This window comes from Gymnodraco acuticeps, unplaced genomic scaffold (assembly GCF_902827175.1).
Source record: "Gymnodraco acuticeps unplaced genomic scaffold, fGymAcu1.1, whole genome shotgun sequence".
NCBI lineage: Eukaryota > Metazoa > Chordata > Actinopteri > Perciformes > Bathydraconidae > Gymnodraco > Gymnodraco acuticeps.
The window spans coordinates 5,001-28,800 of NW_022991677.1; the positions used below are offsets into that span (position 1 = coordinate 5,001).

Sequence of the window (23,800 nt, forward strand, 5' to 3'; positions counted from 1 at the left end):
TCCACCTGGAGTAAATCCACCAGCTACCCTGCAGTATACAAAGTCATTCAGACTAGCTGCACCTTTACCAGCTTTGAGAACACTTTCATGATCAATCATTATAAAACATTCTGAAATGGACCAATCTGCACAACGACTACTTTTACTGTCGCTACTTTCACTATATTTTGATGATAATACTTTTCTACTTTCACTTGAGGAACATTTTGAATGCAGGAATTGTACTGTAACAGAGTATTCCTACACTCTGGTACTTCTACTGTTACTCAAGTACAAGATCTGAGTACTTCTACTTTTACTCAAGAACAAGATCTGAGTACTTCTACTTTTACTCAAGAACAAGATCTGAGTACTTCTACTTTTACTCAAGAACAAGATCTGAGTACTTCTACTTTTACTCAAGTACAAGATCTGAGTACTTCTACTTTTACTCAAGTACCAGATCTGAGTACTTTTACTTTTACTCAAGTACCAGATCTGAGTACTTCTACTTTTACTCAAGTACAATATCTGAGTACTTCTACTTTTACTCAAGTACAAGATCTGAGTACTTCTACTTTTACTCAAGTACCAGATCTGAGTACTTCTACTTTTACTCAAGTACAAGATCTGAGTACTTCCACTTTTACTCAAGTACAAGATCTGAGTACTTCTACTTTTACTCAAGTACAAGATCTGAGTACTTCTACTTTTACTCAAGTACCAGATCTGAGTACTTCTACTTTTACTCAAGCACAAGATCTGAGTACTTCTACTTTTACTCAAGTACAAGATCTGAGTACTTCTACTTTTACTCAAGTACCAGATCTGAGTACTTCTACTTTTACTCAAGCACAAGATCTGAGTACTTCTACTTTTACTCAAGTACAAGATCTGAGTACTTCTACTTTTACTCAAGTACAAGATCTGAGTACTTCCACTTTTACTCAAGTACCAGATCTGAGTACTTCTACTTTTACTCAAGTACAAGATCTGAGTACTTCTACTTTTACTCAAGAACAAGATCTGAGTACTTCTACTTTTACTCAAGAACAAGATCTGAGTACTTCTACTTTTACTCAAGTACAAGATCTGAGTACTTCTACTTTTACTCAAGTACCAGATCTGAGTACTTTTACTTAAGTACCAGATCTGAGTACTTCTACTTTTACTCAAGTACAATATCTGAGTACTTCTACTTTTACTCAAGTACAAGATCTGAGTACTTCTACTTTTACTCAAGTACCAGATCTGAGTACTTCTACTTTTACTCAAGTACAAGATCTGAGTACTTCCACTTTTACTCAAGTACAAGATCTGAGTACTTCTACTTTTACTCAAGTACAAGATCTGAGTACTTCTACTTTTACTCAAGTACCAGATCTGAGTGCTTCTACTTTTACTCAAGCACAAGATCTGAGTACTTCTACTTTTACTCAAGTACAAGATCTGAGTACTTCTACTTTTACTCAAGTACCAGATCTGAGTACTTCTACTTTTACTCAAGCACCAGATCTGAGTACTTCTACTTTTACTCAAGCACAAGATCTGAGTACTTCTACTTTTACTCAAGCACAAGATCTGAGTACTCTCCACTTTTACTCAAGTACCAGAATCTGAGTACTTCCACTTTTACTCAAGTACAAGATCTGAGTACTTCTACTTTTACTCAAGTACAAGATCTGAGTACTTCTACTTTTACTCAAGAACAAGATCTGAGTACTTCTACTTTTACTCAAGTACAAGATATGAGTACTTCTACTTTTACTCAAGTACAAGATATGAGTACTTCTACTTTTACTCAAGTACAAGATCTGAGTACTTCTACTTTTACTCAAGATCTGAGGTACTTCTACTTTTACTCAAGTACAAGGTCTGAGTACTTCTACTTTTACTCAAGTACAAGATCTGAGTACTTCTACTTTTACTCAAGTACAATATCTGAGTACTTCTACTTTTACTAAGTACAAGATCTGAGTACTTATACTTTTACTGAAGTACAAGATCTGAGTACTTATACTTTTACTCAAGATCTGAGTACTTCTACTTTTACTCAAGTACACAATCTGAGTACTTCTACTTTTACTCAAGTACAAGATATGAGTACTTCTACTTTTACTCAAGTACAAGATATGAGTACTTCTACTTTTACTCAAGTACAAGATATGAGTACTTCTACTTTTACTCAAGTACAAGATATGAGTACTTCTACTTTTACTCAAGTACAAGATCTGAGTACTTCCACTTTTACTCAAGTACCAGATCTGAGTACTTCTACTTTTACTCAAGTACAAGATCTGAGTACTTCTACTTTTACTCAAGTACAAGATCTGAGTACTTCTACTTTTACTCAAGAACAAGATCTGAGTACTTCCACTTTTACTCAAGTACCAGATCTGAGTACTTCTACTTTTACTCAAGTACAAGATCTGAGTACTTCTACTTTTACTCAAGTACAAGATCTGAGTACTTCCACTTTTACTCAAGTACCAGATCTGAGTACTTCTACTTTTACTCAAGTACAAGATCTGAGTACTTCTACTTTTACTCAAGTACAAGATCTGAGTACTTCTACTTTTACTCAAGTACAAGATCTGAGTACTTCCACTTTTACTCAAGTACCAGATCTGAGTACTTCTACTTTTACTCAAGTACAAGATCTGAGTACTTCTACTTTTACTCAAGTACAAGATCTGAGTACTTCCACTTTTACTCAAGTACCAGATCTGAGTACTTCTACTTTTACTCAAGTATAAGATCTGAGTACTTCCACTTTTACTCAAGTACCAGATCTGAGTACTTCTACTTTTACTCAAGTATAAGATCTGAGTACTTCTCCCACCTCAGGTTTTTCTGCACAACTATATTCGCAAGATGTTCATGTTTTCTTGTGTTTTAACTCCCAACCACCTGAATGTACCCTCTTCTCTCAGGTGGTTATCGTAGTACAGACAAGCCAAATCCACGAGGAGAGATCCTGGTCGGTGGACCCAACGTCACCATGGGGTACTACAAGAACGGGTCGAAAAATGAGGATTTCTTCGTAGACGAGAGCGGTCAGAGGTGGTTCTGCACGGGAGACATCGGAGAGTTTCACAAAGACGGGTGCCTCAAGATCATTGGTGAGGAAATTAGGTTGGCTTTGGGTGGAAGTGTAAAGTACAAAAGGACTGGTTTATACCTCGAAATGATCACCATCAACATTGTGCCTAGGGATGTCCCGATCACCTTTTTTTGCTCCCGATCCGATTCCGATCATTTGATTTTGACAATCTGCCGATACCGATTTTTCCCGATCCGATCTTTATGCAATGCATTAAGAGAACAAAAAGGGAACAGATAACGGCTGGTCATCCAACGCGATGAGTTCAGCTATCTTGGCTGTTATTCGTTTGGCCTTTTCACTGTTCTGGGGCAGTTTCTCTTTCCTTTTAAAAGCCTCTGAAAGTGTCGGTTGTGTCAGTGCCGTTACCCGAGGGGCCGCTGTGTACTCGTCGTGTTGTTGTTTGTGTTTGTTTCTCACGTGGCGTATTAGATTGGTCGTGTTGAACGTAGCTCTGTTCTTTCCACCTGGCTGTTACACTGCTTTCAATTTCATAATACTTCCAAACTCCTGACATTTGCTCCGTCCCGACTCCCGAGTCACCAGCTGAACGTAGCCTCTCGTTAGCTTGCTGCTACTATTAGACACTGCGCCCACTCTGTCGCCAGCTTTGAGAGACATAAGCAACCAGGTCTGAAAACAAGCCCAAAAGAAGCAACACACACATGATGTTGTGTGATTTTAAACCAGAACTAATTCCTCAGGATGACTTTAAGACGTGAACATGGTCATTTTTGTTTTGTAACATTAAATAAAATAATACAAATATTTTATATAAAAAAATTTTTTTTTTTAAATCCCGATCCCCGATTTTTTCCTCCCGATTCCGATCTTTTGAAAATCACGTGATCGGATCGGGACATCTCTAATTGTGCCCCAGGTGTCTGAAATGTTCCCATGCAACATTTCTCCTCCACTTCCATCCATCAGTCTGGCAGGAAGCCTTTACCTTACTTCCCAGAATTACTCCACACTTCTGTTCGCTTTCGTCATCCAGAACCCCCCACATGTTCTCTCTTATCTTGATGACACATTGGTCAGGAGTCCAGTGGAAAAAGGAACCTTCCACCAGCTCATTCCTTTATCTTTTCAAATGTTTCCACACACTGTCTTTGTCTCCAGATCGTAAGAAAGACCTGGTGAAGCTGCAGGCAGGAGAGTACGTCTCTCTGGGAAAAGTGGAGGCCATGTTGAAGAACTGTCCTCTGGTCGACAACATCTGTGCCTACGCCAACAGGTAGTGTGTGTGTGTGTGTGTGTGTGTGTGTGTGTGTGTATGTGTGTGTGTGTGTGTGTGTGTGTGTGTGTGTGTGTTCTCCGTGTGTGTGTGTGTGTTCTCCGTGTGTGGTCAAAAACTGTATGGGCCTTCCGGCGGAACCTCTCACCAACACACAGGTTCCTACCTTTATACCCACAGGTAATTGGCTCCTACACAGATGTATAAAAGCAACGACAAACTCAAAGACACTTTCTTCCCAAGAGAAAGCATGCCACTCAACTCTTGCAATAACCCATAGATGTGCAATATATATAATTTACTATAATACACATACATAGGTACTCTACTAATATTTTCCTGCACTTCATTTAGCTGTTATTTTATGTATGTACGAATGCTGCGTGTCTCTGTTGTCTGTTGTCTGTTCTGAATGTCTTGATGGCATCTTAAAAGGAGTAGCTTTACTCTTCTCGTTGTACTTGTATAACGACAATAAATGCTTCTCATCTAATCCAACATAATTAGAGTCAGTAAGATGCTGCATTTGAGGAATATCTTCTGAGTCACAGGGCCTCCACGTACACAGAGTGACTTCCTGTAAACAGTGTGTGCCCTTGTTAAACATCAAAGTCGCCCTGTGGAGCTTTGATCACATTTGTTCTCATGCACAACGACATTGAGAGCACTCGCACGCGAGTTACAAAAACGTTCCTTCCAACAGTGTCCCAACGTTGCTCTGATCTACGGATGGAAGTAATGCACCAAGAGGCAGGAAAAAAGACAACTTCTAGATATTTTATAAGGAAAGAAATGATACACACGTTTTGTTGAGTAACCCAGTGCAAGAAAACTCCGCAGGGTGCCTTTAACTTATCAGTGTCATCTTTGAGAATGTGACTCAGCAACAGACTCTGCTCAGGCACGCATCGTTGCCATTTCCTTGTATGGGTTTAAACTCTCACCTGGTGAAGAATGGATGGTTTGTGCGTGCACATGTATGTTCTGCATCGCCTCATTGGGCCCAACATGCACGTCGCTAGAACACACGAACCAGCGTCGCTCAATACACTCTGTTTTCTCTTTGACATTTCATTTGCTCCAAAGTGCAAAAAACATTAAGATTCAAACTCCGGACAAGAAGGAAAGTGCAGATATTCACTTCAAGCGAGTCATACCGTTGTACTGGGAGTGCTGGTGAATTAGTTTCAAGGCCTACGTTAACTTCTGAAAGTGCTTTAAATTCTGCTTTTCACAGAATTTAAAAGCCAAGGTACAAACGAACCTGATGCCTTTTCAGTTTGCGAGGGAAAACATGCCGTTTTTCTGCGGTCCTGATGTTAATAGGCGCTTTCACACCGCAGTACTTTCCCCACAAAGGTTCATGAGAACTTAGTTCATGAGAACTCTTTAGTTCTCATGAACTAAGTACAGATCGCGTTCACACCGGAATAAATCCCTGGGGGAGGATTAGGCAAATGAAGCCGCTGACGTCACTTCTTCTTCTTCTGCTTTGGGTTTACTGGCAGGCCGCAAACCACTTCACGCGTATACTGCCACCCAAAGTCCCCGGCCGGAAGTCCCCGGAGTTGGGTAAATCGAGTAAATCGCCAGAACGCCGACACCTCCTCATCTCCACCGCTCCCATGTTTTATTTTGTGTTGCCATAAATTAGTCTCTCTGCGTTTGTGCGCTGGGCTAATGCTAATGCTAATGCGAGGATAATAAAATGGCGGCTTCACAAAAACTTTTTGGGAGTTTTACGGGGCGTGGTTTGCAATCCGCCCAGCCAATCAGACATAGGATACCTTTTTCTCCCACGGAAAGTCCCTGTTCTCTAGCAGGGACGGAAAAGGGGGTAAAAAGGTCTCATTAACTAATTTTAGTTCCGGATCTTTTTGGTGTGACGCAACATTTCGGAAGCTATATCGGAACTAAAGTGGGAAAAGTACTGCGGTGTGAACGCGCCTAATGGGGAGCTGTTCCAACATTTAAGAGACAGGAAAGCAAACAGGTGTGTTTTTGTCGAGGTGCACCTGGGTTTACCTCGCATGACTTGGAGTAGCAAGCTGATTGGCTGATGCTTGAATGAATGGTTTAACCAATGCCCTGACATCTGTCCTCTCCCACCTTTTGCAGCGACGAGACGTACGTGATTGGCTTCGTGGTGCCCAATCAGAAGCAGCTGCTGGCGCTGGTGGACCAGTACGGGATCAGAGGGTCCTGTGAGGATCTGTACAGCAGTGAGGCCGTGGAGGAGCTGGTGTTAAAGACCCTCACTGAGGCGGCTCTGGAGGGTGAGAGGAGCTTCTACCCTTTACAGGATACGGTTCGACCATCACTGTTTCAAATACACTCATGTTAGATTTCATTAATGCATGAATTGCCCACTGCAGCGAAAGGCTTGATACTAAAAACATGATTGTGTGCGGTAGGAAGGATTGTTGTATGGTTAGTATCAGACACACCTCTGCAAACAGCTTTCCAAATCTGATGCAATTATAATGCATCTATATTATTTACACAAAGTTGTCCAACTCTTCAAATAAGTTATATGCAAGCATGTAAAGAGACTAGCTGTAATGATGGCTATAAAATACAACAGGTTAGGTTAGCTGCTAGTCACTCGATTGACAGCAAATAAACAATTGGTTGGCAACAAGTCCTTAAAGTGATTTGCATACAAAAATGTCTCATTCAGCCTCTTGAATGTGTGAATGTTCTGCCTTTCTCTGGTTGATATCTGTTTGGTTTGAGACTGACAAAGAACTGGGACTTTAAGGAACTGCACATTTTTTGACATTTTACTTATCAAACAAAATAAGCAGCAGATCATTCGTTAATGAAATTGTAATTGTAGTTACAGTCCGAATAATGACTGCTCTGGCTAAGTGGATAATGCTCATTCTTTAGCTGTGACGCTCTATGTTGGGTTCCCTAGGGTTAGGGCTATCTAGATGAGGAATATTGACTCAAAGGACTCGTCAAAAGGAGAAGTCAGTCTTTGCCAGAGAGGAAAAAACTGAAGTACCTAGAAAAGAAAAAACACGTGGGAAAGCCAAAACCTCCGCCCAGTTGCTCCCGCAAATGGGGGTCCAATTCTGTGGGAAGCACTAATGTCAGGGTTTATTTACAAATGAATGTTTCGTCTTTTTCTGTCGCAGCCCAGCTCGAGCGCTTTGAGATCCCCCGAAAGATCTGCCTGAGCCCGGAGCCCTGGACTCCTGAGATGGGATTAGTGACTGACGCATTCAAGCTCAAACGCAAGGAGCTGAAAACACACTACCAGGACGACATCGAGAGGATGTACGGGGGCAAATAGAGACGAGGAGCGGCATTGTTCTCCGTCACAACACAGACCAACACTCGATCCAAATGAACACACTGTAAGAGCCCTGAACCGGTGTTAAAGGTCCCCTATTATTCTGTTTTTCATCAATATATCACAGGTCTCAGATATATCCAGAGCCTGTCTTTGATTGGCTGAAACACCAAACAGATCATTGCAGCATTACCCATAATCCCCTCTGTTTCAGTGCTGATTCTCTGTCTGTTACTTTAAATCGGGGGTCTCAAACTCAAGGCCCGAGGGCCAAATCCGGCCCGCGACTTCATTTCATGTGGCCCCGCAAGAGCTTGCAAAGAATATAATACGTTTATTATACGGTTACATGCCACTTTACAGAAGCAGGTTGTCCATAAACTACATGTCCCACAATGCATCTCGTTTTGTGACATGTGCACTGAAAGAGACTTGCAATGATTTGCTCTGGACTTCTGCTTTCAGACGTAGTTAATTAATAAGTTATTATCCTATCTGATAATAATCCAATTCAGAGGCAATAATGTGATATAATACATTATATATATTATATATTTATACAGTTACATCCGGCCCTTTGAGTGCAACCCTTATGCGAATGGGGCCCGCAATGAAATTGAGTTTGACACCCCTGCTTTAGATTTGGCCATTCCCCACGCCCCTCTGAGAGAGATTTGGTTACAAAGAACTCAATGGTGCTCTAGGAGGAGATTCAGGTGATAAGGTGGGGGTGGGGTGTGACCTTGGTTGCTGATTGGCTAATGGCTCCACAAGACAAAACATCGTTATGACATCATAAAGAGGCCAAAATCTGATCAGCTCATTTTCAGACAGGTTTTTTATAGAAATGGATCAAAAGAGGAGAGAAATCTTTGTTCCTGAAACTTTCAGAGTCTCTTTCCACAGAGGGGGACACATGTTGATGTAGAAGAGACATGAAGAAGAGAGGACACATGTTGATGTAGAAGAGACATGAAGAAGAGGGGACACATGTTGATGTAGAAGAGACATGAAGAAGATGGGGACACATGTTGATGTAGAAGAGACATGAAGAAGAGGGACACATGGTGATGTAGAAGAGACATGAAGAAGAGGGGACACATGTTGATGTAGAAGAGCCATGAAGAGAGGGGACACATGTTGATGTAGAAGAGACATGAAGAAGAGGGGACACATGTTTGATGTAGAAGAGACATGAAGAAGAGGGGACACATGTTGCATGTAGAAGAGACATGAAGAAGAGGGGACACATGTTGATGTAGAAGAGACATGAAGAAGAGGGGACACATGTTGATGTAGAAGAGACATGAAGAAGAGGGGACACATGTTGATGTAGAAGAGACATGAAGAAGAGGGGACACATGTTGATGTAGAAGAGACATGAAGAAGAGGAGCACATGTTGATGAAGAAGAGACATGAAGAAGAGGGGACACGTGTTTGATGTAGAAGAGACATGGAGAAGATGGGGACACATGTTGATGAAGAAGAGACATGAAGAAGACGGGGACACATGTTGATGTAGAAGAGACATGAAGAAGAGGGGACCACGTGGTTGATGTAGAAGAGACATGGAGAAGAGGGGACACATGTTGATGAAGAAGAGACATGAAGAAGAGGGGACACATGTTTGATGTAGAGGAGACATGTTGAAGAGGATTTTGCATAACAGGTGACCTTTAAATCTTAGCAGAAAGGAGGTCAGCAATCAAATGTCTGAGGTGGAATTTGTAACTAAGAAAGGCGGAGAAAGAAAACTGATGCATTTTCCCTTTTTTCTCGCCCGTATGACCCTCTTTGTGGCGATCTGTATTGTCCAGATGTGAGTTATGACAACAGATGTTTGTTGTGAACTCTTTTCTTGAAGACAAAAGACCACTATTTCTATCTCTGAATCTTTCCTAAACTTCATATTGATCCCCTTCTTTTTAACTTTTCCTGCAGGTCAGGAGACGGTTCAGTCTTTTGTTTTCACATATTTTGAGTTCTGTCAGGGGTTTATTTTGCCTCCCACCCACCGTCAGCCGGGCTTCGTCTCCCACGGTCTGTTTCCAAAGCACAAAGCCATTGAGGGCAAAGGAGAGCAGGTATGTGGTCCAACAATGTGTGTCTTTCCATCATCAACATTAAGGCCATTGTCCTTCTATAGGAACATGACAGAAACGGTCTATTTAATAAAAAAATAAACTGTTGTTTAGTCTATTGTATTTTCCTACGGCGATAGAGTATATTTTTTAAGCGTGTACAGACCACTTTGTGCACAAAAATGCACATTGACTTGCTTGTATTACAGACGAAATGATTTGATAAATCATGCAATAGGAAGATGTGTCATTTCTGTCCAAATAAGGCGGTTGATTACAGACGGGACATAAATAAAGCTTTCTCAATGTCTGTAGAATTCGCACACGGAGCGACTTCTGTGTGTGGGGTATGATTTTATTCCGTCTTTACTTAGCTGAGTCCTTTGCACGAGTGAGACTAAGTGTGTGATTCCTTAAATGAAAAAGGCCCCAGCATCCCTCACAATGTGACACCTGTTGCCTTCTCGCGATCCTCGCCTTTCTAACTCATGAATGATTTTTGTAATGTGATGTTTCTCCATCCGTGTACATATCTGTTTGTGGAGCTGTGGTCAGACCTGTTTCGGAGCTCCACTCTGAATGAACTTGTAACAGAAGTGCATCGACTTTTTATCCGTTATTTGTTGTAAAAATACCCAAATAAAGAAATAAACATTGTGTTTGGTCTATACACAGGGGGTTGTGTTGTTATTTAAGAAAGAAATCACCAGGTAAATATAATAAAATGTAAAGTATTAATCGGGTTTAGAATTACTTTATTTATCCTCAAGGGGAAACTGGATTTCATACCAGTTGCACCATTTAAAGGTCCCATGTCATGCTTTTCTGGTTACTACCCGTCCCCTTGTGTTATGACGGTTGTTCTGCATGTAAACGGTCTGCAGAGTCACAAACCCTCAAAGTACACCCTGTAGCGAGTACAACTCTAACACAGAGAAGACCTGTCTCTGCTGCCCCAGAACGCCTCGTTGGACATTTCTCTTTTTCCATTTTTTTCTTCCGGGCATACTGACGTAACGGTCACAGTGACGTAACGGCTCCGTGGATTGGTCCAAATGGATTTCTCAGCCTGAACTCAGCCTGAGCTCCGCGGTGTCTCGCAGACCCCACGCAGCAACCAGGAAACGACCCCAGTAATCCAGCTCACACTGTCCGCTCCTCCAGCAGCGAGCCCTGCAACGTCCCGCCAACACGGCTCCCAGACCCCACGCAGCATTCTCATCCGTTTGTCATTACTGGTGGCATTTCCTGGTTGCTAACAAACGCCATTGAAACACATAATCACTGATGTTCCACTGTAACGGCGGTGGACCAATCAGAGCACAGTGGGCTCACAGGGGTGGGGGGCAGGAGCTCCAACAAGCCGTATAGGACAGAGAGTGAATACCCATGCTATACAGAGATGCTGTTTGAGAAACCAAGTGTTTGGAAAATTGAACAATGTGAATCTATTCTAAACCTCAACAATGGAATTATGATCAGTAGAAATGGCCATGGGACCTTTGAGAATAAAAGAAAAAAATAATGTTAAAATAAAAATAATAATAAATACAATGACATTAAAATGAATTATAATTATATTAAAAAAAATAAGATAAATAAATAATTGTAATATTATTAATAAAAAATAAAATGTGCATATTTTACTAGAATAACATTTTTAATCAAATTAAATTAAAATTGCGTTAAAAAAAATTAAGATATATAAATAATTTAAATATTATTTTAATAATAATTTAAATATTATTTTAATAATAATTTGTAAATGTTTTTTATTATTCAACGAATAACAGAAATACAAGTTCGATATTAATGCTGGAAACCTTTTGTATTCCTTTTGGGTGTGATATCCATGGGACTAAAGTACAGACGGATTACAACATGTATGTGTGTCTGCTGCAACCCTCACTGATTCAATAAAATAAATCATTTAAACTTAATTCAATTCATCCATTAATGCTCACCATGTATTACGGTATGCAGACATCCCCGTGCTGTCAGACTGATCATTGGCTGAGTGTATCTGGTGATAAAGGGAGGAGTTCAGTCAGATTATTGAGTTAAACGTTTTTGAAAAGCAGACACCCTATAATGACCTAATAAAAGTGACTGTAAACAGTTTAATCATAATGTGAACAGAACAGCTATTCCGCCTGCGGGGGCTACAGGGCTTAACGGGCCTTTTTTCACGAAACTGTCTTCTTAAAATGTAATAAACTATGAATGTGTCATACTCACTTAACGGGAAGAAACTAAGCTAACTGACTGAACAATTTTTACCGAAACAAAACACAAGTCTCACAAGAAGCGTCTAAATGAGCCCTGAGCGAAAAAATGCTAACGCACCTATATGGGCATAGATATGTCTCATAATTATTTGTGTGAACATAAAAATAATTTGTGTGTAAATATGTGATTTGTAAATGTAAAACAACATCCACAAATGCATTTAAAAGATTTGCAAACTCACAAATACATTTGCAAGTGTAAAACGGATCTGCAAATACGCTAAATATGTTCACAAATAAAAAAAGATCTGTGAATATCTCTTTAACATTTACACCTTTCGATCAGGCATTTGTGAATCCATTTTGTATTTGTGGACCAAAAATGCGCTCGCGGATCTCAAATCTCTGTTCACGGATCTCAAATCTCTGTTCACGGATCTCAAATCTCTGTTCACGGATCTCAAATCTCTGTTCACGGATCTCAAATCTCTGTTCACGGATCTCAAATCTCTGTTCACGGATCTCAAATCTCTGTTCACGGATCGTCTTTTTACACACACGGAATTTTGAGACATATTTTCCGCCGGTCTCGGCTAAAATCTACTCGTGTCACTCGGTTATTTTCGGAAACCACGTGATGGCCTGCTGATGGCGACATTTCCGCATGATTTCAAAGTAAGAGCATGATGGTTTGTTTAATGCTCTGTTTTTGTATTATAATGAACAGCAGAACGTTAGATGCATTCTTCATCACCATCATCATCATGTTATAGTGATACAGTTAGTTTGTGTTATTGGTTCAATATAGCATATATCGAGCACTTTCGTTGATGTTGAAGTGCAGGCTATAGCCTACGCCACTTTCGGGTCCCGGGGGAGCAGCTGGCAGCGAAGCAGCCCAGATAAAACTCTTTCTTCATTGTTTGTTGTGTATTCAGTCAAGCGGGTCGAAGTTACAAAGCACTTCACATCTTATTAATCGGCCTAATTGTACCTTACCAGTGCAGTAATAAAGTAATCTGTAGAAAAGCACCGTATTTAGGTCAGGGTTATGGTGATGAAGAATACATCCAACGTTCCGCTGTTCATTATAATACAAAAACAGAGCATTAAACAAACCATCATGCTCTTACTTTGAAATCATGCGGAAATGTCGCCATCAGCAGGCCATCACGTGGTTTCCGAAAATAACCGAGTGACACGAGTAGATTTTAGCCGAGACCGGCGGAAAATATGTCTCAAAATTCCGTGTGTGTAAAAAGACGATCCGTGAACAGAGATTTGAGATCCGTGGAACAGAGATTTGAGATCCGTGAACAGAGATTTGAGATCCGTGAACAGAGATTTGAGATCCGTGAACAGAGATTTGAGATCCGTGAACAGAGATTTGAGATCCGCAAGCGCATTTTTGGTCCACAAATACAAAATGGATTCACAAATGCCTGATCGAAAGGTGTAAATGTTAAAGAGATATTCACAGATCTTTTTTTATTTGTGAACATATTTAGCGTATTTGCAGATCCGTTTTACACTTGCAAATGTATTTGTGAGTTTGCAAATCTTTTAAATGCATTTGTGGATGTTGTTTTACATTTACAAATCACATATTTACACACAAATTATTTTTATGTTCACACAAATAATTATGAGACATATCTATGCCCATACACTTAGCACAGAACTCTAGGTATAAATCGACAGATCATATGAATATAAATATCATCACTGAGCGATCAGAACTCGCAACAGGGGAAGCAAATACAGACAACACACGACGTAGCTTTAGCAAAACACGAGATATGCTCACCTTTTGCTGTTATTCTGATCAAAAGTCGTGTTCAATGGCATTAAAACGAGAAACGCGGCTGAAGGTCAATCCATAAACTAATCCAATGTGTCTGTCACCTTGAACAAATTATTGATAATCCATCATTCAATTTTTATGTCAAAAACTGAGTTTTCATATTAGCTGCTAATGATAGCTTCCAGAGAGTATGACAGCTTCCTGTTTTGGCTACGCGTCTCTCTCACTCCTTGTGTGTGTGTGTGTGTGTGTGTGTGTGTGTGTGTGTGTGTGTGTGCGTGTGTGTGTGTGTGTGTGTGGTGTGTGTGTGTGTGTGTGTGTGTGTGTGTGTGTGTGTGTGTAACTTCCCCTCGATCCCATTGGCTCTGACGGTTAAAAAGATCGAGCAAGGGGGGCCAGAGATATGGAAAATCCACCCAAATGACCCCAGAAGTGTTTTTATTTTTGCTAAATCTCTCTAAAAAGGTCAAATGTCACTTGTTTTGCATCAATCTTGATACAGAGTACTTATTATATGTTATAGTTTGGATTCCTAAAGCTTTTAGTCTACTATCCCATCATTCAAGGGTGGTTTTCACTATAAGTAATGTTTTATTTTTGGACGGACACAATCATTTAACATTTTGTACTATATTCAATCTGAATTTACTTTAAAATAAAAACATCTATATTGATTCTGACTTTTCTACATCCAACTCACAGGTTTATCATTACTTTGAGGAAAAAGATTATTAATTTACTCCTTTTAGAAGTGATGGTCATTTGTTCTGGGAAAGTCATTTTTTTCGAGCCTGAGACCTGAAGAACAGGCTCGGGGCAAGCAGACATATTCCCACTTCCTGTTAGTTTGAGCTTTGGTTTCTGATCGAGCATTCACTTTTAAATAGTGACCTGAAGTCCCAAGAGTCTGCAGTGGTGCAGGGATGAAAATAAAAGGCCATTTTAGCGCTTCCTGTTTGGACGTCAGTGTGTTTTTAGGTTTGGTTAAAAGCCAGAAATAAGGTCTGTGGTTAGCATTAGCTTACAATGTGTTAATGTTTTGTTTCTACAACATACCATATGTCAGTAAATACCCCACTGGCGGATGTGGAAAGCTTGATAGCCCAACTTCAGCTTTTACTCCTGCTGATTGCCTTTAGGCATCATAGTAGGCTGCACTGTAAACCCGAACGTTCAAAATAATTAAATAGATTAATTAGTGTAAACTTAAATTTAAAAAAAAGTTCTACTAACTTCAATATATTCAGTTCCTGTGACTGTTCTTCGTTTTTGAGTTAAGTAAACTGATAATCTTTGATTAACTTGAACTATTTGGCGGATTAAGTAAGCATCACTTAAACATATACATTGAACTGTACTCATTTCTAATGCTTATTGTGTGTCTGACGTCACTAACCGTCACTAACTGTCGAAAGTGGGATGCAGCACATGCAGCTAATACCTGCAGTAAGGTGGATCTTCACACTTAATTTCCACACTTTCCGGTGGTAATCAGCATCATTGGTCTCACTGTAAGTGCAATATTCATATTTCTTCACTTTTTTAAATATTTTGAGATTAAACATGTGAAAGAGAGTGTTGATGTTAGCCAGATACATGCATGTTAGCTAGCATTAGCCATAGGTTGAGTCAGCAGATTCACAGAAATGCCTGAATTAGAAAATAAACCCTGTGTGAAATACACATTTATACATGTATACATTTTATACATGTATAAATGTGTATTTCACACAGGGTTTATTTTCTGTGATATTCCAGAATCCAATGGAAAGATGCTGATGGCTTTGTGCTGATTTCAACACTGCAATTTATGAGAGATAATAAATGTCCCATTCTGTTTCTTTCTTATTCACTGTAGTCTGTCTTTTATTTCCACCCACTTACTTCCAGGGCACATGTGTCAAACTCGAGGCCCGGGGGCCAAATCAGGCCCGTGGTGGATTTAATTTCGGCCCGCAGGATAATTTCTAATCACTATTTGATCTGGCCCGCCGGTATATTGCACGCACACCTTCACTCCATCCTGAGGGTCTCCTCCGCTCAGAGCCTGAGCCCAAACATTGATGACCTTGCTCCCAAGATGAGACGCCAAGTATCTGAGCTAGCATCACAGAGCAGCAACCTGAGTTTAATGGATGTTTCCTTCTGCACTTTCTCTCAGGACAACAGGGCATGTTTGGTTTCTCTTTGAGGGGAATAGTTTTGTTGAAGCTGTTGTTGGCCTGTGGGAAAATGTACTCATAAGAAATGACTCTGGAAAAGCTGCAGATAGAGCCATAAGAAATGAATGCACCTGATTATTTCATGTTTAATGTTGTTTTTATAGGCAATCATTTAAGCTTTGTTAGTTCCAGGTTTAATATGTGCAACAAGTTCATTTCAATAAGTTCTGCAATAAACATTGAACCAGTCCGGCGCTCGACTAGTACCCATTTTTTTTATTTTGGCTCACTGTGTATTAGAGTTTGACCCCCCTGCTCTAGAGGAAAGGAATTGACATGAGGAGATCAGATGTATTTATTGGAACATAGAGAGACTGGTCCAGTGTGGAACTTGTAGATGTGACCATGCATCCTCACACAGTGCAGGATTAATAATTAAGTTAATAAACATTTTCTCCTTGAAATGTACTTTTCCATCACATCCCCTCGGGTCTCTTTCTGCTGGACTCTGTCGGTCTGATATATACTCTCGGGCTTTCGATGATTTCATTACAACCCCCTGGAGGCGTGAATGATGTTTAAAAGAGACGCTGCGTTTTTCATTTTTCTTCTTTCCCTTTGCACATGTTCCCCGCACGGCGTCCATAGACAGAGGACCAGCATACACTTGGTCATGTGACTCATGACACCAAAGGGACTCCGTATAAATAACTGCAACCATTTAGCACTGCTGCCAAAACTCAAGGAGAGCTGCGAGAAATACAAGTGGGGAAAGTTCACGTGAGATTTAACTCTTCAGTCTGGTGAGTACACAGCTTATTGTGTTTTCGTTCAGTCTTACATTGACTTCAGCTTCATTGTGTGGACTTTTGGTAACAATTGAATGCCAAATTAAAACATAAGTACACAACCTTACAATTAAAACAAGTTAGAATCTATTGTCAGAAGAATGAGAAGATGTTTATTAAAGTCTAATCATGCACACTTGAGAATATACTCACAATGTGAAATGTTTTTAAACTGTATGCATTGAGTGTCATTTGCAACATCGTTGAGGTATTGAATTACTATTTTCTGCATGATCTTTTTCATCCATTGCAAGGTGACATATTCAGACTAAACTTTACTTTTATTTTTAACGTAATAAACCATAAACTGTGTGCATTGAAGGCCATTTGCTCAAATCAAATAAAAGCAAAGTCAAATGTTGATTAATAATTAGGGGAAGCAAGTTCACTTTTTATCCAAAACATAAAACGTTGTGGTTGTATAATAATAACAAACTTTTGTTCCATACTTTTCATCACTTTGCAATCCTTTGAAAAGCCAAACTCCACTCAAAGTGCGGTGCGTAACGCGTGCGTAACGCGTGCGTATAGGTGGAAACAATCCTCATATTTATGGATGCACTTTTCTTTCTTTTGTGTCCAATCTAGGTCCTCCACATAAACTTCACTGAGAAAAATGGAGCACAAGGAAAACTCCACCTTGACTCCCAAACTGCTCTTCCTGCGCACGCAGAGCAGCGCGCACTCCCACGAGGAGCAGAGCAACGGGAACGCGTACCTGTACATTTTAATAGTCATGTCTTTCTACGGGATTTTCCTCTTTGGCATAATGCTCGGCTACTTCCGCTCCAAAAGGAGAGAGAAGAGGAGGACCAACATATTCACGCGCCTCGTGCACGAAGAGGAGCAGCGGGAGTGGGGCGCGCTCCCGAAGAAAAACAGCATTACTTTTCAACCCGCGGTCCCGGAGCTGCCCGCGGTGCACGTGCCTTTCTGCGGGAACCACGTGCCATTCTGTGGGAACCATGGGAACCACTTCAGACACCTCCACTACGAGGGCGTGCCCCAGTCTCCGCTGGCGTGCACGGTGTGCACGGAGCATAGCAGCGTCAGCTCCCAGTGCTCCTCCGCGGACACGCGCTTCGCCATAGAGGAGGAGACGGACAGCTGCGAGGCGGAGGGATCTGAGGAGCAGGTGAAGGACAGCGCGGAGGATTCAGGCTGATATCTGCCCCAGAAAACAGACCCTGTGTTAAAAACCCTCCACGGCTTAAAAAGAGGAGAAAATCCCCTGCAGAGAATACAGGAGGCTCTGAGGTGTTTCACATCACAGAGACCGGGACAGTCCAACATCTGTTTGCCGTAAATAAAACTTACCAAATCAACATCCAGAGGAGGAAGAAGTAGATCTTTAACTTAAGTAGCAATAGAAGTACTCTATTACTAGATCTGAATTCAAAACATAAGTCAAAGTATGAGCCTCCAAATAAGAGTATATTAAAGTACTCATTGTGCAAAGTGGCCCATATCAGATGAATATACAATATGTAATAAATAAAGGTATCTTATATCTCACCATGGGATCAATAAAGTTCATCATGAATTATTTAATGATTATTTTGTAGATTGATGTAATTTGAATTGAAGTAATTAAGGCTATCAAACACATGTTAGGCAGTACAACATACAATATTTGCCTCTGAAATGCAGGAGAGTAGAAGTCTCAGAAAATGGAAATATTATATATATATATATATATATACAAAAAAAGTATGTCAAAATTGTACTTAAGGACTTGAGTGAATGTATTTCCTGTCCTCCACTGCCAACATCAGCAGGTCAATCAATGTTAGGTAAATGCAGACAATGTATAGGAGGCATTGGCCCACAATCCTTTTTAGTTTTACATTTTTGAAACCAGATACAGATTTGCCTTTTTTAATATATTGTAAATAGGATAATCATGGTAAGAGTGACAAATATACCCACGCTGCTCACTGCTCACTCTTGATCGTATATAGGGGTTGCAATTCAAATCAATACAACTTTATTTGACTCTGCAAGCAGATCAACATAAACACTTCAATCAATAGCTGGAATCATTAATGAACACATTCATATATAGATTTTCATATCCACTTATAACAACTACTAGAGACAGAGAGAGATGTAGACTTGTGCAAAATGCAATATTAAGAACAAACTGGGCTATAATCCGTAGCAATACATCAGAATGTAGTATACTGTATGATGTCAGTGCATAACCCCTCCCTGTTTGTGACTCTTCTGCAGCGGACGGAGAGAAAAACTGTCTTTTTTTGTGGCTTTTTTTATAATGAACTCGACTTGCTCTTGCCATCATGGCTTTGGGTTTTAAAACGTTCCTGGAACTCACTTGAAAGAATGTCAAAAAACGATTAAATGTATTTGTTGTAAAAATGTAGCTTCACAATCAACGCTGTTCACACACAGTCAGAGATGTAGGTTTACTCGATGAAAGCAATGCACTGTACATGTTGTTTGTATTGTTCCCACTTTTTAACTTCGGATGGAGTCTTTGTAGAGGAGAAAATAAATGATTGTGAATTGAAATGTGTTGTTGTTTTTTTACAGTATGATGTTTCACCAGTGGAGGGCACTCTTGTACTGCTTTCATGTGGGGTTACTTAGCTAATAAGGAAGAGGAAAAGAACGTGGGAGAACATAAACGAGCAATAAAGTAAGGGTGATTATTATTAGCCTATTTGATGATTAGAATCAAGCAAAATGGGGCAGATTTTAACTCAATCAGGACGACAAAAGGACAAGAATCCAGAATATCATTTAGCTCATATCCTCGGTTAAACATGTCTCTAAAACTCTATATTTCATGTTATGGTAGACTTCTGATTATTAGAAAGTAATCAATAATTGATCAGACGACAAATAAGGAAATTGTGATTCTAGGGTCACGAAGATCGCAGAAAGAAAATAAAAAAAAATAAAAAATTAGATAAATGATTGAGTAACAATAAAATACAACTCTAAAGATGGATTAATAATGCAGTGTAAGCCAGGCTTTGTAAGAGGAGGGGTTCTCCAGACTTAACGTAATATATAAAACAACTTAATAAATTGTGTTATAATTATATAACCCTTGATGTGTGACAGATTGTGGCTTTTAGCACAATTAACTTGCTAGGGTTAAATCTGATAATCCACAAAGTTTTATTCTATTCGTATTATGTTGTGGAGGTTTAAGCATGGATTTTTTTTTATTGTGGATTCAATGTAAACACCAATCAGACAGTGTTGGCACATGTTGAATAAAGACAAATAAGACCAACAAGTCCTCCAACTCATACGACCAAATAGGTCGTTTGTTCAAGCGCTTAATACGACCTATAATCACTTTTAAAGTTTACGACCTCTAGTGCTCCCGTTGATTGCAAACGTTATAGAGGGTCGTTTATTCACAAATAACCCTGACCATTGTAGGATAGTTTGAAGTGTATATTGTACTTTTAGAATCAACGTACAGTTGATGTGTAGGATCTATAGTGTGATAGATATTACGAAGATGATTTGAGGTCTCGCCAGGATAACGTGTATATGCGGCAGCTTCCATGTAAAGTTAGCGTCAACCCTCACGGGGTGAAAACAGTATTTCCGGTCTCGAAGTTTTCATAATAAAACCAATGATCAAATGATTACACAGTGATATCTGCAGTACTCATCCACTAAAAAACATCAGTTTATCCTTGTTAATTACACAACATTTATTGGTTTAAATTGTGTACAATGCTTTTGTGTTTTTCCCACTTTCGATTCTGAGAGACACATTTCTTTTTTCAGAGGTTTTGATAGGCTAAAATCACGCCGCAATGCACGTCGGGATATGGTGTTTATGTGATATGAAATCGGAGAACATTTAAAAAAAAATGAAATAATACTTTATTCCGAGTGTGCTTGCTTTTCTCTTTGAAAGTCATCACATAACGGCATTGTAATACACGGTTCGGCTGCATTACATATTACATATCTGCCGTAGTTCTTTATTTATAGAGCCCTGATGAGAAAACAAACATGAGGAACTGAATACGTGACGTGGATCATAAATATATCAGCAATTAAACAACATCTTACATTTCTTTTCACACAACACGTCTCCTTGCAGTATCAACACTAATTCGGCTGACTTTTATATTTGATCCAATTGGTAGATAGGCTGTATTTACACCATAACGGTTAACAGCTGATATAAAGGGACTTGTAGTTTTTAAAGATATTACTGATTTTCTTTGAATTAAAGAATGTAAGTTGAGAGAATAGTCAGGGGTTTTGGGTGATGGGAGACACATCTATGGAATCACAATTTCAATAGCTGATATTATTATGTTTTATTAACTAGACCACTGGTTTTTTAACCCGCGCCGCCGAGTGGTTGAAGCACGTTATTAAATGTTGTTGTTGAATATTATATTTGATGAAAACATTTAAATATTAAGAGTAGCCTACATACAAAATAGGGGGAAAGTAGAAGGCATGATAGAAATATAGAATAGAAAATATCAAGAAGATACTGTAGTGATCACTACAATAAAACAGTTTAGTGCAGGACGCCCAAAGATATTAATAGGAGGATGTGCAAAACAGACAAACTAATAAGGCTTTATTTAAACATTAAAGAATACTTTAAGTCTTCCTAAGACGTCTGGTCTTCTTTTGAATAAGAAAAAAACGTTGGGGGTATCAACAGATAAATATTAAGTCTGACAAAGTACTTTTATTTTGGCACTTGACAATCACCTTCCCTGAATGTTACTCAGGTGTAACTAAAGTCTGATTTAAGGGTTGTTTATATTTCACATCATTAATCAGAATCTGCAAAGTAATCAAATAAATGTAGTGGAGTAAAAATACCAGGTTGACCTCTGAATTGTAGTGGAGTAGAACAAAGTAGTAAATGCTGCTGTAACAAAAACATTTCCCAACTTGGGATCAATAAAGTATATCTTATCTTATCGTATCTTAAGATGATCGATGGCTACTGCCTTATTTGCTAAATGTGCCTCTGAACCTTGACAAGTGCATGTTTCAGGCTTATCAATTAACAACATTTATTAATTCTATGTTTTAAATTTGATAACACCAATGTGTTTCGTATCCCCTAAACCTCCAGGGTGTATACAGTTTTTAATACTGGCAACTTCTAATTGTGGGAAATACGAAAACGTCTTTTAAAACTACAATTCCCAGTAGAGACGTGCCATAGAACATTTTGCGAAACCATAGATCATGTTGCGAAACACACAATAGCCAGCATGTAGTTCTGGGGGGGGGGGGAGCTGGGCTGGAGCCGTTCGAGTCCAGTTTTGGATAGCCTGCCGTGGTTCCATTCCATTTCAAAGAGCTGTTTGACGCTCGGCGTAACCTTGTGGCACTGCCACTCCAACATCCAATCACAGAGCTTAAGGACTAATCACGGGGTTTGTAAAGCAAAGCGGATGTTGTAGTCCCAAACGATAGGGGATTCCGAGTAGTGTAGTGTCTTCGGAAACTGTAGTGTCTAAACTCCGAAAAAACCATTTGTTTCTCCGAATCGAAGGTTAAAAACACAAAAGCATTGTACACAATTTAAACCAGTCAATATTGTGTAATTAACAAGGATAAACTGATGTTTTTTAGTGGATGAGTAATGCAGATATCACTGTGTAATCATTTATTATGAAAACTTCGAGGCCGGAAAAACTGTTTTCACCCCGTGAGGGTTGACGCTAACTTTACATGGAAGCTGCCGCATATACACGTTCTCCTGGCGAGACCTCAAATCATCTTCGTAATATCTATCAAACTGTAGATCCTACACATCCACTGGACATAGATTCTAAAAGTACAATATACACTTCTCGCTAGAAATCTAATCAAAAAGCATTTTAATGGCCAAACTATTCCATAATTTAGGATTTTCCAGAGAGGGTTATTTGTGAATAAAAGAATCTCCGGAGCGTTTGCAATCAACGAGAGCATGTTGTTTCTTACACGACCACTAGAGGTGCTACACTTTAAAACGTGACTCTGGGTCGTAAAAAGCTGCTGAACAATCAACCTATATGGTCGTTTTTTATAGGAGGACAGGCTGAAGAAGACAGTCACTGAGGCTTGTAAACAGTTTCCTTGCCTGATGATATGGGAACAGGAGCCTGGATTCAGCTTCAGGTTTCCTCTCTAACGCAACGTGTGCGTGTGTGTGTGTGTGTGTGTGTGTGTGTGTGTGTGTGTGTGTGTGTGTGTGTGTGTGTGTGTGTGTGGTGTGTGTGTGTGTGTGTGTGTGTGTATGTGTGTGTGTGTGTGTGTGTGTGTGTGTGTGTGTGTGTGTGTGTGTGAGGCCGGGCTGAGTGACGCAGCACAGAGAACACACACACACACACACCTACACACACACACACACACACACAGGCTATCAGCATCCTGCAGGCTCTCAGCCTCACAACTCACTGCAGTGACGGCTCGGCACACCAACAGCTTTAATGGCCAGAGGGAAAACACGCGTATATTTTATGACGTATATTCATTGACAAGTGTAATAGCCTATATTGACCCAAAGGCGTCTGCAGCTTCTTGTGTGTGTGTGTGTGTGAGTGTGTGTGTGTGTGTGTGTGTGTGTGTGTGTGTGTGTGTGTGTGTGTGTGTGTGTGTGTGTGTGTGTGTGGTGTGTGTGTGCGTACGTGCGTGCGTGCGTGTGAGAATGGATTTCCCTGTTTCTCCTCCCTAATTAAAACAGAATTTTAACAGCACCATTTGAACTGTATTGCCTCAGAGTACAATTAGGCAGGGAATTAACTGCATTGGCAAAAAAGTATATGTTTATGGGTTTTTACTTTAAGTTGTTATCTTCATTTAACTAGGCTGAGTGTGGATCAAAATATGTATTTTTCAGTTAAAGAAGTTGTATAAATTAAGAAAGATGGGACTATATGAAGCAGAATGTGAATAAGTCTATGTACTCTGGTCCTTCATGTTTTTGATGTCTTTGATGTGATGTCTCCTCTGTATTTGCGGGTCCCATTGCCATTGTTATTGTTGTTATTATTATTATCATCATGCGTCGCTTTCCACCTTCTTCTCCAGTAGGAC

At 39.8% G+C, this 23,800-nt stretch overlaps 2 protein-coding genes across 3 annotated transcripts in view; both read left to right on the forward strand.

Moving 5' to 3' along the window:
• LOC117534513 (long-chain-fatty-acid--CoA ligase 3-like) overlaps positions 1-10,374 on the forward strand; it is a gene marked incomplete at its 5' end in the record, with an annotated part of 13,932 nt that extends 3,558 nt beyond the window's left edge. Inside the window, 5 exon segments of one of the 2 annotated variants that reach the window (XR_004567242.1) lie at positions 2,913-3,101; positions 4,205-4,319; positions 6,438-6,595; positions 7,463-7,684; positions 9,563-10,374. Coding sequence is in view for 1 of the 2 variants with exons in the window: in XM_034198724.1 (XP_034054615.1) it covers positions 2,913-3,101; positions 4,205-4,319; positions 6,438-6,595; positions 7,463-7,620 (620 nt within the window). 2 annotated transcript variants of the gene reach the window in all.
• Positions 10,375-16,614: 6,240 nt separating this feature from the next.
• On the forward strand, positions 16,615-19,276 carry kcne4 (potassium voltage-gated channel, Isk-related family, member 4). Its single transcript, XM_034198723.1, has 2 exons — positions 16,615-16,699; positions 17,333-19,276. Exon 2 carries the CDS (start codon positions 17,361-17,363, stop codon positions 17,907-17,909), a length of 549 nt encoding a protein of 182 aa, XP_034054614.1. The 5' UTR covers positions 16,615-16,699; positions 17,333-17,360; the 3' UTR covers positions 17,910-19,276.
• The last annotated feature ends 4,524 nt before the right edge of the window (positions 19,277-23,800 follow it).